At 39.0% G+C, this 13,728-nt stretch overlaps 1 protein-coding gene across 2 annotated transcripts; it reads left to right on the top strand.

Moving 5' to 3' along the window:
- The first annotated feature begins 10,167 nt into the window (after window positions 1-10,167).
- On the top strand, window positions 10,168-12,491 carry LOC136231942 (mitochondrial inner membrane protease ATP23-like). 2 transcript variants are annotated; one of them, XM_066020979.1, is made up of 5 exons: window positions 10,168-10,322; window positions 10,500-10,621; window positions 11,114-11,251; window positions 11,336-11,419; window positions 12,201-12,491. In XM_066020979.1, exons 1-5 carry the CDS (start codon window positions 10,238-10,240, stop codon window positions 12,333-12,335), a joined length of 564 nt encoding a protein of 187 aa, XP_065877051.1. In that variant the 5' UTR covers window positions 10,168-10,237; the 3' UTR covers window positions 12,336-12,491. The 2 variants fall into 2 exon arrangements, with proteins under 2 accessions (XP_065877051.1, XP_065877053.1); XM_066020981.1 differs by lacking the exon at window positions 11,336-11,419.
- The last annotated feature ends 1,237 nt before the right edge of the window (window positions 12,492-13,728 follow it).

Here is a 13,728-nt window from a genome sequence, read left to right as displayed (position 1 = left end):
CACTTAGTTTGACCTCTTCCACCTCATCACAACGCCGGCTGAGTGTTTTAATCTTTTTGTTACACTTTTTGACAAGTGTATAAAGATCACTCAGGGCATTAGCCATTTCATTTCTGAGTTGAGAGAGTGAGATTACCTCATTTGATTGCTCTTCATTATCTGTCTCATCAGATTGGTCAGCATGCTCTGAAATGCATGGCTCAGCAAGTTCGTCAGCCATGAAACATATCTTTGCTGACTCTGTGGCCTCAGCTTCAGTTGATGAAGAATCATCGCTGTCACTCCATGTCGCCACCATTGCCTTCTTTTTGTCTTTCCTCAGAGTTGGGCAGCTTGACTTGATGTGTCCGGTTTGATGGCACTCAAAGCATGTAATGGGCTTCGAGTTGTCCTTCTTGAATTTGCTGTCACTTGAGTCAGCCTTATATTTGTCAAATTTTCTATAAGGCTTTTTGGAGTATTTGTCATTCTTTTTGAACTGCCTCTTCATTTTCCTCGTGAACATTGTCATCTCCTCATCGTCAGTTGAGCCATCATCAGTTGAGTCGGCTTTCATGACAAGTGATTTTTGCTTATTGTCTTCGGATTTTTCCTTCACCTCGAAATTCTTCATGGATATCTCATGGGTCAACAGTGAGCCGATGAGTTCATCATATTTATAGGTGGTTAAATCCTGAGCTTCTTCAACGGCTGTCTTCTTGGCTTGCCAGTCCTTAGGAAGACTTCTGAGTATCTTCTTGACTTGTTCTTCCTCAGTGAAGATTTTTCCAAGTCTTTTGAGCTCATTTATGATGTTGGTGAATCTTGCATTCATCTCAGAGATCCCCTCATCATTGTTCATTTCGAACAGCTCATACAATCTCATTTGCTGGTTGACCTTGGACTCCTTCACCTTGTTGGTTCCTTCGTAGGTCACCTCCAGCTTCTTCCAGATCTCCTGTGCGGATTCACAACCTGATATTTTGTTGTATTCTGTAGCATCCAGCGCACAGTGAAGCATATTTATAGCCGAAGCATGGTTTTGTAGCTTCTTGAGATCATCCTCTGTCCATTCAACCTCAGCTTTAACAACTGACTGGCCAGCAACAACTTTCACAGGTACAAACGGGCCTTGGACTATAGATAGCCAGACACTCATGTTTGTAGCTTGAATGAAGTTCTTCATCCTATTCTTCCAAAAGGTATAGTTTGACCCGAAGAATAGGGGAGACCTGGTAATGGACAACCCCTCAGGTAATATCTGAGTTGTCTGGTTTCCAGGGAGAAACCGAGTGCTGTTTTCACCCATGGTATGGATCAACTCAAGGTTGTTAGACCTTTAGTAATGAGCTATTAAGCGCTCTGATACCACTTGTTGGTCCCTTGTAAGGTTGCAAATATAGTTCCAAGGGGGGGTTAGGAACTATTTTACCTTTTTTAAAATAATTTGGGCAGATTTCTTTTCTTTAAGAAAAGTTAATATAACAGCGGCTCTTAACACTCAGCAAGACACTGGCTTAGTCAACTGGTGACTAGGACAGCTTCGTTGCTTAGGTCAGGAAATAGCACTTAGAGTCTATTCCTGAACCAACTTGTTGGTAGCGCACAACTCAGCTTGACCTCTCTTACTTGGTCAGTTTTAGTTTATTTTAAGCAAGCAATATAAATAAGGAGTTAAGGTTTAGAAATACTTCACTCAGCAGATTTATCCAGGTTCGGCTTCTTCTAAGCCTACGTCCTGTCCCCGGAACACTTCCGAGATTTCAAATCCTCTACTGAGCTCTTTAAAGGTAGAGCCTCGAACCTTTTACAAAATCAGAAGCTGAGTATAACAAGAGTACCTTCCTCTATACCTCTACTCACTTCTATTCTAATTCACTAAGTACTAAAACCGAGTACTCAGCTTCTCCTTTCTACTTCTAGAAATGATAAAGATTTTTTCCTAAACAACAATTGCTAGAACACCTTAGATGATTGAAAAACAATCACTCTAGACTTTTACACAAATGAATAGACTTTGTAGTGTAAGAATTTGCTTTGCTTTTGATGGAGAACTTTTGTATACGTTTGGTCAGCGTAACGACTTTTGCTCAAAGTTCTCTGTTGAATGTGGATTCTGAATGCTCTATTTATAGAGAGCTGTGAGAGCTTCTGGTTATTTCGAATTTCGAAATAACCGTTGGAGGGAAACGGCTACAAGTTATTTTCACTCAATCTGCCAGCAGTTCTCTTAGCCAGTCAGATTCCATCGTCTTCTGTTCTTCGGTCAGTGTGACAGTATGTTCCTCCATTTTGGGTAACGTCAACCAGACAGCTTGCTGTGTCTTCTGATCTTTACTTAAAGAGGAAATACTTTGTCTGGAAGCTGTCTTATGGTCAGCGGCTGTCTTGTACGTTTTGTCGAGACAGCTCAGCAGCTTCATACCGAAGTTGTCTATGTGGATCTTCTCGATCCTTCTTTACTCAGCATGCGTTTCATTACTTTAACGGCGACGTTTTGGGAATACGCGGGCTGAGTGATCTTGGTCTTGTTTGACTTGGGCCTTGACTTCCGTATAGGGCTTGAGCCTTATGATCTTTATGTCTTATGATAAATTATAAACTCAACATTGAACAAACACATTAGTGACAATAAATCAAAGCATTTAAACTTAGTGTGTTGTAGAATATTTATTTTCACTTAATTAATTTTGTCAAATCAAAATCTTGTGGAAATGTGTTTCAACATTCATGAAACAGTTAAGCAATCTGAATGCGTCCAACGTATCCCATATGAGGATGGCGATGAAGATAGAATGAAAAGGATGACTGATCCATTTCGATGGTGTCCAAAGCCATGCGATGCGCCCGTGAATATTATTGCACCTAAACAATCAAACGGAGGTACTACTTTGAGGGTCAATGATATATTTTCAAACAAAGTTGAATTGCAAGATTCACTTGGAAAATATGCAATTGAAAATTCGTTTGAATGGAAGGTTTACAAATCAAACAAGTCTTTGTTTGAGGTGAAATGTAAGGATGTGGGAAAATGTAAATGGAGGGCTAGAGGGATCGTCATTCCAGGTTCCAATTTGTTCAGGCTTTCAAGAATAGATGGTATGGACATGCACGCTTGTGGGAGAGATCAGATATGTCCGCACCATAGGCAAGCGGGGAAACGTGTTGCAGGGATACTACTCCGAAGCAGGTTTGATTTGGAAAATCGGGTGCATCGACCAAAGGATATTGTTTTCGATTTCGAACGAGATTTTTCCATTAATCTCTCTTATATGCAAGCTTGGAGAGCAAGACACTGGGCATTGGAAGCACAAAGTGGTTCACCGGAGGAATCGTTCATGTTGTTGCCGGACTACTGTGAGATGTTGAAAAGTACAAATCCGGGTACCGTGACACATATCGAGACAGATGATGATGATCAATTTAGATTTTTCTTTATGGCTATGGGTGCATCATTGAGAGGTTTTAAACTACATATTCGACCTGTCATTGCCGTTGATGGAACTTTTCTAAAAGGTAAATATCCCGGCATATTATACATTGCAGTTGGTATTGATGCAAACAAAATGATCTTTCCTGTTGCATTTGGAGTTGGACCGAAAGAAAGTAATGAATCATGGCTCTGGTTTTTCAATAAATTGAAAGAGTGTCTGAATGATGTTGAAGATCTAGCCATTACATCAGATCGGAACCAAAGCATTATACATGCAGTTAGTGTGGTTTTTCCTAATGCTGTTCACGGGGCGTGCGCTCGTCATCTGCAACAAAATGTTAAGGCCAAATTTCGTGGAATTCGTAAGATAGATGAGGCGTTTTGGAAATGTGCAAAATCCTATCGGGTATCTGATTTTGAGGAATCCTTTACAACACTTCGTTCACTACATTCCGGTGCTGCCGAATATTTACTGCAAGCTGGAAAAGACAAATGGTCCCATGCATTCTTTTGTGGTTGTCGGTATAACATTATCACGACGAATGTCGCAGAATCATTCAACGCGTTAATGGTGGAGGCTAGACGTCTACCAATCACAATGTTGGTTGAGTTCATATGCATGACACTACAAAAATGGTTTTACGAGAGACGTACAGAAGCAGGTTATAAACGTGTATTCTATTTTATTTTATTTTATTTATACATACGTAATTATTTACGAGATTAATATGTTTTTGCAGAAGAACATGTGGGCTATTTGGCAAGGAAGCCGGAAGAAAAGATGATAAAGCGTGTAGGGGCAGCGATACGTTGTTCATATTTCCCTGTGGATAATCACATCTTTCAAATCGGTGATCGGGTTAAGGGGGGACTTGTTGATTTAAATGCAGGAACATGTACGTGCAGGAAATGGCAACTAGCCCAATTTCCATGTAAACACGTATGCAAAGTTGCTTCCAAACATAGGATGGATAACGCTTATAGGTGGGTGCATCGCTACTACACCAACGAGTCACTTAAGTTGGCATGGGGTGAGTCGATATATCCACTTGGTCATCAATCAGAATGGAAAGTGAACGAGAATCCTATGAAAGTGCTTCCTCCTAAGAAGGACGGGCGATCTGCTGGTCGACCAAAAGGTCAAAAAAGAAGGCCATCCGTGGGTGAAGATGTAATTCGCACAAGGTGTAGCAGATGCGGAAGCATCGGTCATAATCGTTTGAATTGTCCATCCATGCTTCCAAACACTACTCGGCTTCCTAGTGTAATCTCAAGTTCAGCAAGTTGTTCCAACACTACTACCTCGAAGCATTTATGATCGAGTTGATTAATATCATTTGTCCTTTGCATGTGCTTGTTTTAATACTGTATGATTCTATTGGGGACAGACAAATTTATGATCGAGTTGATTAATATCATTTGTCCTTAGCATGTGCAAGTTGTTCAGCAAATTCCTTGTTGATTACTTATTGTCGCATTTGAGCGCATTCCATTCAAATGCGACAAGGTTTACAACAATCCTAGTCGCATTTGAGTGTTGAATGCGCTCAAATGCGGTTCAGCAAATTCCTTGCTGATTACTTCTTGTCGCATTTGAGCGCATTCCATTCAAATACGATAAGGTTTACAACAATCCTAGTCGCATTTGAGTATTGAATGCGCGCAAATGCGATTCAGCAAATTCCTTGCTGATTACTTCTTGTCGCATTTGAGCGCATTCCATTCAAATGCGACAAGGTTTACAACAAATATTACATAAATATTACATATATAACAAGATCATGAATCAGATTACAATATCATTTGAAGTCTAACAAACATCCATGAAACAACTCAACCGTAAGTCGTAAACGAAAGAAAGTGCCATCCGTCGAATTGTATGGATATACATAAGAGTCGTCATGCGGGAGATCATGTAATCCACTTAAGAATTGTGCGTTTATGCAAGTCCAAACGCCACAGTCATTTGAGCCGGACATTTGTTGTGGCACCCCTGGAACTCTACTCCAAGTGATCATCTGTCGCACATTTTCTCGTCCATCTACGAAATAGCCACTCAATTCCATGACTCTAACAATGACTTGCAAGGGTGTTTGGATGACCGCATCCAAAGGTTGCTCCGACATGTTTGATACAAGACTGTCATATATATGTAAGTGCATAGACCGCAACTCTAACACTCCTAGGATCCAGTGCTCTTGCTTGTAATTTATCGGAATAAACACTCTCTTCACTGTGTGCCAAGGGCGTACAAAATTATCTGCATCACCTTTTACTCTTCGTACGAAATATTCTTCACTATCCCACCCCGGTTCATTGAACCCCCTCACATACATGGCTTGGCACACTAATCCAACAAAGTCAGTATCAACAGTAGTCCATTCTGCAGCCACATCAGTTTGTACTGACTGTCGTCTCAGTAAATACAGCCAACCATTGATATGCTACAACAAGATTATGTAAACCATTAATACAATAAAAGTCACATAATTACAAATGAATAGTATATATTGGATTGATTAATGTTACCTCATTCCAGATATACGTCCCCACATCCCTAAGTGTATTGAAAATTTTTGCATCTAAACTGTACATTTCTAAACCTTTCAAATGTATTCCCTCAGTTGATTCAGGCCCGTTGATCCACGCTTCTAGCTCCTCTATCAAACATGCATCTATTCGGTGGCATTGATCATCAACATTACAAATAGCTGGTCTTTCCTCAAATCTGGACATGATTTGGCCACCATATAATGCTACTGGATCGGTGTACTTTAATGGATCGGTCCACGGCGAATTCAAATACTTGCTAACCTTAGGAACCCGTTTACCTTTTCCACGTGCTGCTCCTCTACCTCTAACTTTGCCTCCACCTCGGGTTGGAACTATACCTCCTCGAGTATTTCCCTTATCTTCATCTTTCCCGGTCCCTCTACCTTTATCTTCTTTTGGAGCAACCACCTACAAAGGAAAAACATGGTAATGAATACTTCATCCTTGAAGAGGCAATTCAACATCTTGTCGCATTGAAGAGAAATGCGCTCCAATGCGACAAACTATAGTGCAACATCTTGTCGTATTGGAGAGGAATGTGCTCCAATGCGACAAGCTATAGTGCAACATCTTGTCGCATTGAAGAGAAATGCGCTCCAATGCGACAAGCTATAGTGCAACATCTTGTCGCATTAGAGAGGAATGCGCTCCAATGCGACAAGCTGTAATGCAACATCTTGTCGCATTAGAGATGAATGCGCTCCAATGCGACAAGCTGCAATGCAACATCTTGTCGCATTAGAGCGCATTCCACAACAGAATGCGACCCAGAGATACGATATGTATAAATTCAACCAACTTGTACCTCTTGCTGCAACTTTGGTGCCACTTTTTCAGGCACAGAATCATCAAGATGGACAACCTCATCTACTTGCACAACTTCCTCGGGCACAGAATCGTCTAGTACGACAATAACATTCTCAACCTCCTCATTGCCCTTGGTCAAATCATCTTGAACCATAGCTGCCTCTTGTTCCTTTCCATCTTTCATCGGCTCCTCTTGGACCATGGCTACATCCTCCCGAACTTTACTGGTCTCAGCCTCCTCATTCTCCACATTAGCATTGGGTCGACCCATCCCCTTTAATTCTTTTATATCCCCCTCAATCAATAATACCCGTTCATCTAGGTTGCCCAACCTACTGTCGACCTTGCTAAATTGTCCCTTGCACCACCTATGATGCCTATCAAGCACATCCGTTAGAACTTTTTGAAGTTGTTTTATCTCGGTCGTTTGTGACCGTGATGCAATGATATATCTATCAACTTCATCATCCCCTTCCTCACCACCCTTTTCATCATCACCTCCATCACTTCCATCACCCCCCTCTTCATCATCACCCTCCTCATCATCCCCCTCCTCCTCATCACCTTCCTCCTCCCCATCACCTTCCTCTTCCTCAGCTTCAACCTTCTCCTTACCTTTCTTTATTTGGGCAAATATTGCATCTATATTAGTTTCCCGTCCTTCAACATGGTCCATCAAATACGTGTACCAATCGAACTCTTTCTCTTCCTTCTCGACCACAAGACGCGCGTCTGGAGGATCAGCAACCTTACATTGCAAAAAAATAGCAATGTATTGGTAAACAAATACAAAATAAATTTAAACATACAAATCTCATTCCACTTACAGAAAACGTTTCTCTGACTACTTTGTTTGAGGGGACTATTCTCTGGGTCCATCTCAGCAAACGTGGAAGTGGGTTGCCACTTCTCATTGTGTAATATGCATGAGTCACATTCCACAACTCAAGAATCCAAGTCTGCAAATAAGAGGTATCCCTTGATAAGAATTATAACATTGTCGCATTCCATTTGAATGCGCTCGAATGCGACAAGGTTAGCAACCCAATCTTGTCGCATTCCATTTGAATGCGCTCGAATGCGACAAGGTTAACAACCCAATCTTGTCGCATTATATTTGAATGCGCTCCAATGCGACAAGGTTAGTAATCCAATCTTGTCGCATTTGAGCGCATTCAACACTAAATGCGACACAGATGCAAATTTGGTAATCTCATTCGGGCGCATTCATACACCAAACATATATACACAAATCATACCTGGAATACGTGTGCAAATCCGATAAGTTGATATGGAACACGATTCCTATTTCCCGCTGCACTTGCCTCTAATTGCTTCAGTCTTTTGCTAATGGCCCAGTCCAAGAACCTATATGTCTCCTCCCAAGCCAACATCCCCCATGGAAACTCATTAAACAGTCTTGGAAAATCTGCAAGATCCAAAACCCAATCCTTTGCATGCCTCTCGTTAGCATTGTCCAATACATTGCCATGCACAAAGTACAACATGGCAATCATCACAGCATCTTGGTTAAATCTGTCAGTCGCATCCTTCTTCTTCCATTGTATACTTTGCAAAACTTCCAAGAAGTTAATTGTCGTTATTGTCTCGTATTGCTTGAAGTACTTATTTCGCAACCTATGCGGCATCTCTAATTCATACATTCTTTCCATGAATTCCCCAATGTTTACCCCAAACCTTAAACCACTTATCAAGCCAAACTCCCAATCTCCAAACCGCATATCAACTCCCCTCACCCTGAACCACATCTCCCTGTGTTTCCTTTCTTTATGTTTAATCTCCTGTGATAGAACATGATGCACTATTCCAGAAGAGAAACCAGCAACCTTCATATCCAAATATTGACCAAAACATGTTTTCCTATACATTTCTAACTGCTTTTCACTCAAATACTTCTTTATCATAACCCCAGAATCAACATTAAACCTCACTGTTACTCGAGCATCCGAATTAACCGCCTTGGGATATTTGAAAATGGAACTATGTCTGCTCTTTTTAGATTCACTGGGATCATGCTGTAACAATTTTAAACATACACACATTAAATTCACTAACAAAACTGACATATTCTATGTATAAGTTTCACTTACAATCATGTCGCATTCGTCTGTGAATGCGCTCAAACCAGAACCTGGCGATCCACCCAGGAACCGGCATGACCCCGGTTTTTTATATATAAATAAAAACTTTTCTTGCGCGCAGAAAAACTGGTACAATCCCACGCTCCCTATGTCTTCAGTGTTGGTCAAAGGCACTTATATATAACACCTATTTATAACACCTATTTGGATGAGTTTGTAAATTGTTTCCGATGTGGGACTCCTCCTTCACTCGAGTATTGCTCTTCTACTTCTACCACTTAGCCTTTAATGAATCCATCTTTTTATTTTATTAGTATTCAACTATCCTTTTATCTTCTCTCCTCTTTAAACCACTTCTAGCCTTTAATGAATTTTGGTCCCATTTTTTATTTTATTATTTCTTATTCAGCCATCCTTTTGCCTTCTCTTTTTTTTTTTTTAAATTTAGTATGTTATCTGAATTCATTTTTCAAAATTTTATTTTATACTCAATACTCCCTCGATTCTATTATATAGGTCATTCTAGCAAATTAGTTTTTTCCCTAAATATAAGTCATTTTAGGATTCCAATGCTTATTGCTCAATAGTGACATGAGAGAGAATTATTTTTTATATTGGTACATGTGTTTTTTAATATTTCAATACTTATTACCCAATAGTGACATGAGAGAGAATTTTTTTTAGTTAATCAATATATTTCTTAATTTGTGTGAAATACCCTAGAATGACTTATATAATAGAATGGAGGGAGTATTTTATTTTAAATTGTAATAGTGATTTTATTTGTTTGTATCTCCTATATATGTAAGTGGTATCTCATATTCTCATTAGTATTTTGAAATCTTATATATATTGGATTATATATAAATTATAAAATAATTTCAAATTAATTATACATATTTAATATATATAATTATTATTTATTTATTTATTTATTTATTACGTCATCCGGTTCGACCAATCCGAACCATCCGATCCGACCAAATGACCCGTGACCCAGCTATAAATCCGGTTTGATGTCCGGTCCGGTTCTGATAACATTGGTTTAAAGTTTAAAAGTTCAGTATCATAAATGTAACTTAACCCATAATTTTACATTATTAAGGGTCCGTTTGTTTTATCTATTGTTTGCTTTTGCTGTCTGCTGTTGCTATTACGGTTTGCTGTTTGCTGTTGGAAAAATCTGTTTTTCCAAAAAGCAGAGATTCTCTACTTTTGTAAAAGGCTACTTTTCGGGTGTAAAAGGTAAACAGGAGACCACTAACCAAACACCCAATAAGAGCAGTTGAAGGAGGACCACAAATCGATGAACTGTAGCCCAGAAAAGAAATAAACAGAAACAGAAGCCCTGTCCTTTGCAAGAATGGCAAACAACCCTTCCCAGAACCCTCGTCCCGGCAGCAGGACCGTGAAAGAATGCAACGATAGGATTCGACGAAGTCTGCAAAGTATAATTATCTACCACCTCTGTGTTATTCCTCCCCTTTCATAAATTTGACTAGGGTTTAGGGTTTTTCACATTTTGGAGAAAGAGGACTAACTGCAAAAAAAATTCTAATTCCAAGATTATGCTGCTTATAAAGTTCATCTATTGAATATTTTCCACGTCTCTTTGTTGGCTATAGCTCCAATGGTGAAATTATTGAGGGAGCATTTGGAGAAAGCAGGCTGTGGAATTGGTGACAATTTCTTCAAGGCCGTTGATTGCGATATGAAGATCGGTGGTGGTTATGTTCCCGGTAAAGGGGTAAGAATTATTTTATTTATTTTGTGCGAATTCTTTCTTAGTTTTCTTTGCATTGACCTGTTTATCATTAGCTGTCACTGTCTATTGTACCTTATGGAAGTTTTAAGCTTCCCCCCTTCTCCCCCCTCCCTCCCTCCCCGTCCTTGTGTGCAATTGACAATAATAGTGACTGCATCTTTCGTTATGTTGGTTGCAAATTGATTAATTGAACTGTAGTCTAGAGTTTAGTTTCTGATAATTAGTGAAGTAAACAAAAGTTTCGCTATGAATTATGTAAAGTTTTCCAGAAATTGGTTGATCTAGATCATAGTATTTTCGTTAATTGTGAGATAAATGACATTTGTTTGGGATTTCTTCAGTTGGTTACCCTGTAGTTTTCATCTTTCCCCCCTCGAATTATTTTTAAAAATTTGTGTGCCTATTTTCATTTCTGAATTTCTGGTAATAATTAATTTATATTCTTATGTTTGTTTTGTGGTTTTTCCATGTAAGATAATAGTGTGCGCTAATCACTTGAGGAGCCAGGGTTTAGTCGACGAAGTGGTTATGCATGAGCTGATTCATGCTTATGATGAATGTCGTGCTGCAAACTTAAACTGGTCTAATTGTGCTCATCAAGCCTGTAGTGAGGTGGGAATCACGGCTGTTACTTCCAATTCTCCATTTTGCTTTCATTTTGATAATGTTTCTGATTCTTCTATTATTGTGATATAGATTCGTGCTAACCATCTAAGTGGAAATTGTCACTTTAAAAGAGAATTGTTGCGGGGTAACTTGAATTTAAAAGGTCAAGGAAAAGTAAGATCTTCCGCACAAGCTCAAACTCCTGCTCAATATATACCTTCTTTTGCTAGTTTAATTCATAATATCCTGCATGGAAATGTCAAAGACACAGATCTCCCTGTGAACTGTGTGGGTTAAATTGGTTGAGTCATGTTTTCAGCAGCATTGATGCTCCTTTCAACTTCAAAATTTCACCTGCAAAATGAAGCAGGCGCTCTCATTAAAGGATGTGTGATAATTGAATGCAAGGGGACACATTAAATGAAGTTTGAATGCTTAATATGTCTTTCAGACTCACTTTGTTACTAGTGTAGAATGTAAGCATTGTTTACATCCTTGATGCTGATCTAAATTGAAGGAGGTGCCGGAAAGACATTGCTTTTAGTGGACAGGTTGCCACCTAGTGATGTTTAGTTTATATTTCAGTTCCTAGTCCAATAATGTTATTCAAGATCAGTATTTTCATAGGAGTATGTAGGGAGCTGGATGGCCCAAACAATGATTATAAGCTTTGTCTTAACAGAGGGGTTCAAAGAAAAGAATGTAGACAACAGTGATGCATTGAATGTGATATCTCCCTTGTTATTTATGGTTTCTGTCCTTGGCACATATTCATTTTTTGCTGGTCATTGAGACAACATTCTTTGGGTAAGGAAAATTTTCCACCAACTTTACCTGACATGAAATTACAAAACATAGGCACACCTTACATTTTATAATTCTTTTGCCCAAGTGATTTTGTTCTATTTTCAGCACTTCCATCAGATCTATAAACTTGCTAATCTTTAATTTGAAGGAATGTGTGAGACGAAGAGCGATGATGTCGGTGATGTGCAACCCAAGGTGCTCAGAAGTTATGGCAAAGGGTGCAATTGAAGCTGTCTGGGATCTCTGTTACAATGATACAAAGCCTTTTGATAGAGCTCCTTGAGCTGTGGCCTCTGAACTTTTTCCTTTAAAATAACATAAAAAGAAAAAAATCATTTTTCTTGTTGGAATGGAACAAGACCAAAAGGATCTATTTATGAGCATTACACTGATGTCTATTATAGTTTTTACCCAATGAATTCATTTCCTGTTTTGAGACTGTCCAAGCATAACCTCTCTTTCAGTCTGATGCTTCTAGTTTATTTTTGTGTCCATTTGGTTGACAGTGGATGGCATGAGTTGGTATGTTTAGTTTGAATACAGCGGGTGAGAATAATATTAGCCATCTCTCATAGAAACAAAAAAAAAAGGTCTGTGTATTTCCCAGGTTAGTTTATATAGCATACCCAACCAATCCTGAGGCCTCGAATGCTTGTGCCGCTATCTGAAATCTCCACCCGTTTGTTGTTAGCATCAATGAGGTAATTAGTGAATATTAATCAACTGTGTTAATGTAAAAGGCATGCTTTGTCAACTCCTTTGATTTTGATCTTGTTCCTATGGAATTGCTTAAGCAAAAAAGATTCTAGGCACTTTATTTATATTTTTTTGTCCGTATTGAGACTGCAGAATCAGGTTAGATTTGAATGTTTAGTAGTTGAACCTTATTTCTTGAAACTACAATGTAAACAGGAATAGCTTGAATTGAGTTGAGTGTGCTGGACCACGTGATGGCCAATGCCTGGGATGGGAGCACTAGTTTTACCTTATGTTTAAAAATCAACACTTTAGAGGCTTAGAAAGAAGAAAAAGAAAGAGGCTAGTGGGATCCTTTCACTGTTAGAACACATTTATTCTCATTAGTGGGTCCTTTAGTCTTGTTATCTTTAACCACTTGATACATCATAATATAGAAATGCAAGCAGGTAAAGCGAAGGGACATTGATATGAAGGTTCCTGTGCTTGTTCTGCTTAATAATTTCGCCTTTCAATCTTCCTCAGGTGGAGTGCTTAATTTACCATAACTTAGAGTTCTGGTTCATTCATGTGCGTTACTTGGGGATCCCTTTCATTGTGTTGATCGGATTACTTAAAAGGCAGAATTGATTTTTGGGGTTGTCTGATTTTTATCCTATGCTGGCAGATTAGATTATAACTAATGGTATCTGTTCTATTCTGCATAGTATTCAAGTTTATTGGGCCTCTGTTGTTTTGAAAAACATTGATGCTATCCTTTGGAAAGGAAAAAGTGATCATTCTGATGTGTGCAATTGGGATGTTATGTCTTCTAAACAGTCTCTTTCGGTTAATAAGCTCAAAAGGCTTCAGTGTTTGGGGGGAATCATCAACTATTTTATGCATGCTAGTTGGTGTCGGTCTAATAAACATTGTTTTAAGCCCTCATTTCAGGGGAATCTATTTTTGCTTTTGGGATGATCAGCAGGTAATTACACAGT

This window comes from Euphorbia lathyris, chromosome 6, assembly GCF_963576675.1.
Source record: "Euphorbia lathyris chromosome 6, ddEupLath1.1, whole genome shotgun sequence".
Classification (NCBI taxonomy): domain Eukaryota; kingdom Viridiplantae; phylum Streptophyta; class Magnoliopsida; order Malpighiales; family Euphorbiaceae; genus Euphorbia; species Euphorbia lathyris.
Note: the sequence above shows the minus strand (reverse complement) of the source record. Positions and strands in the feature narration are given on the sequence as shown.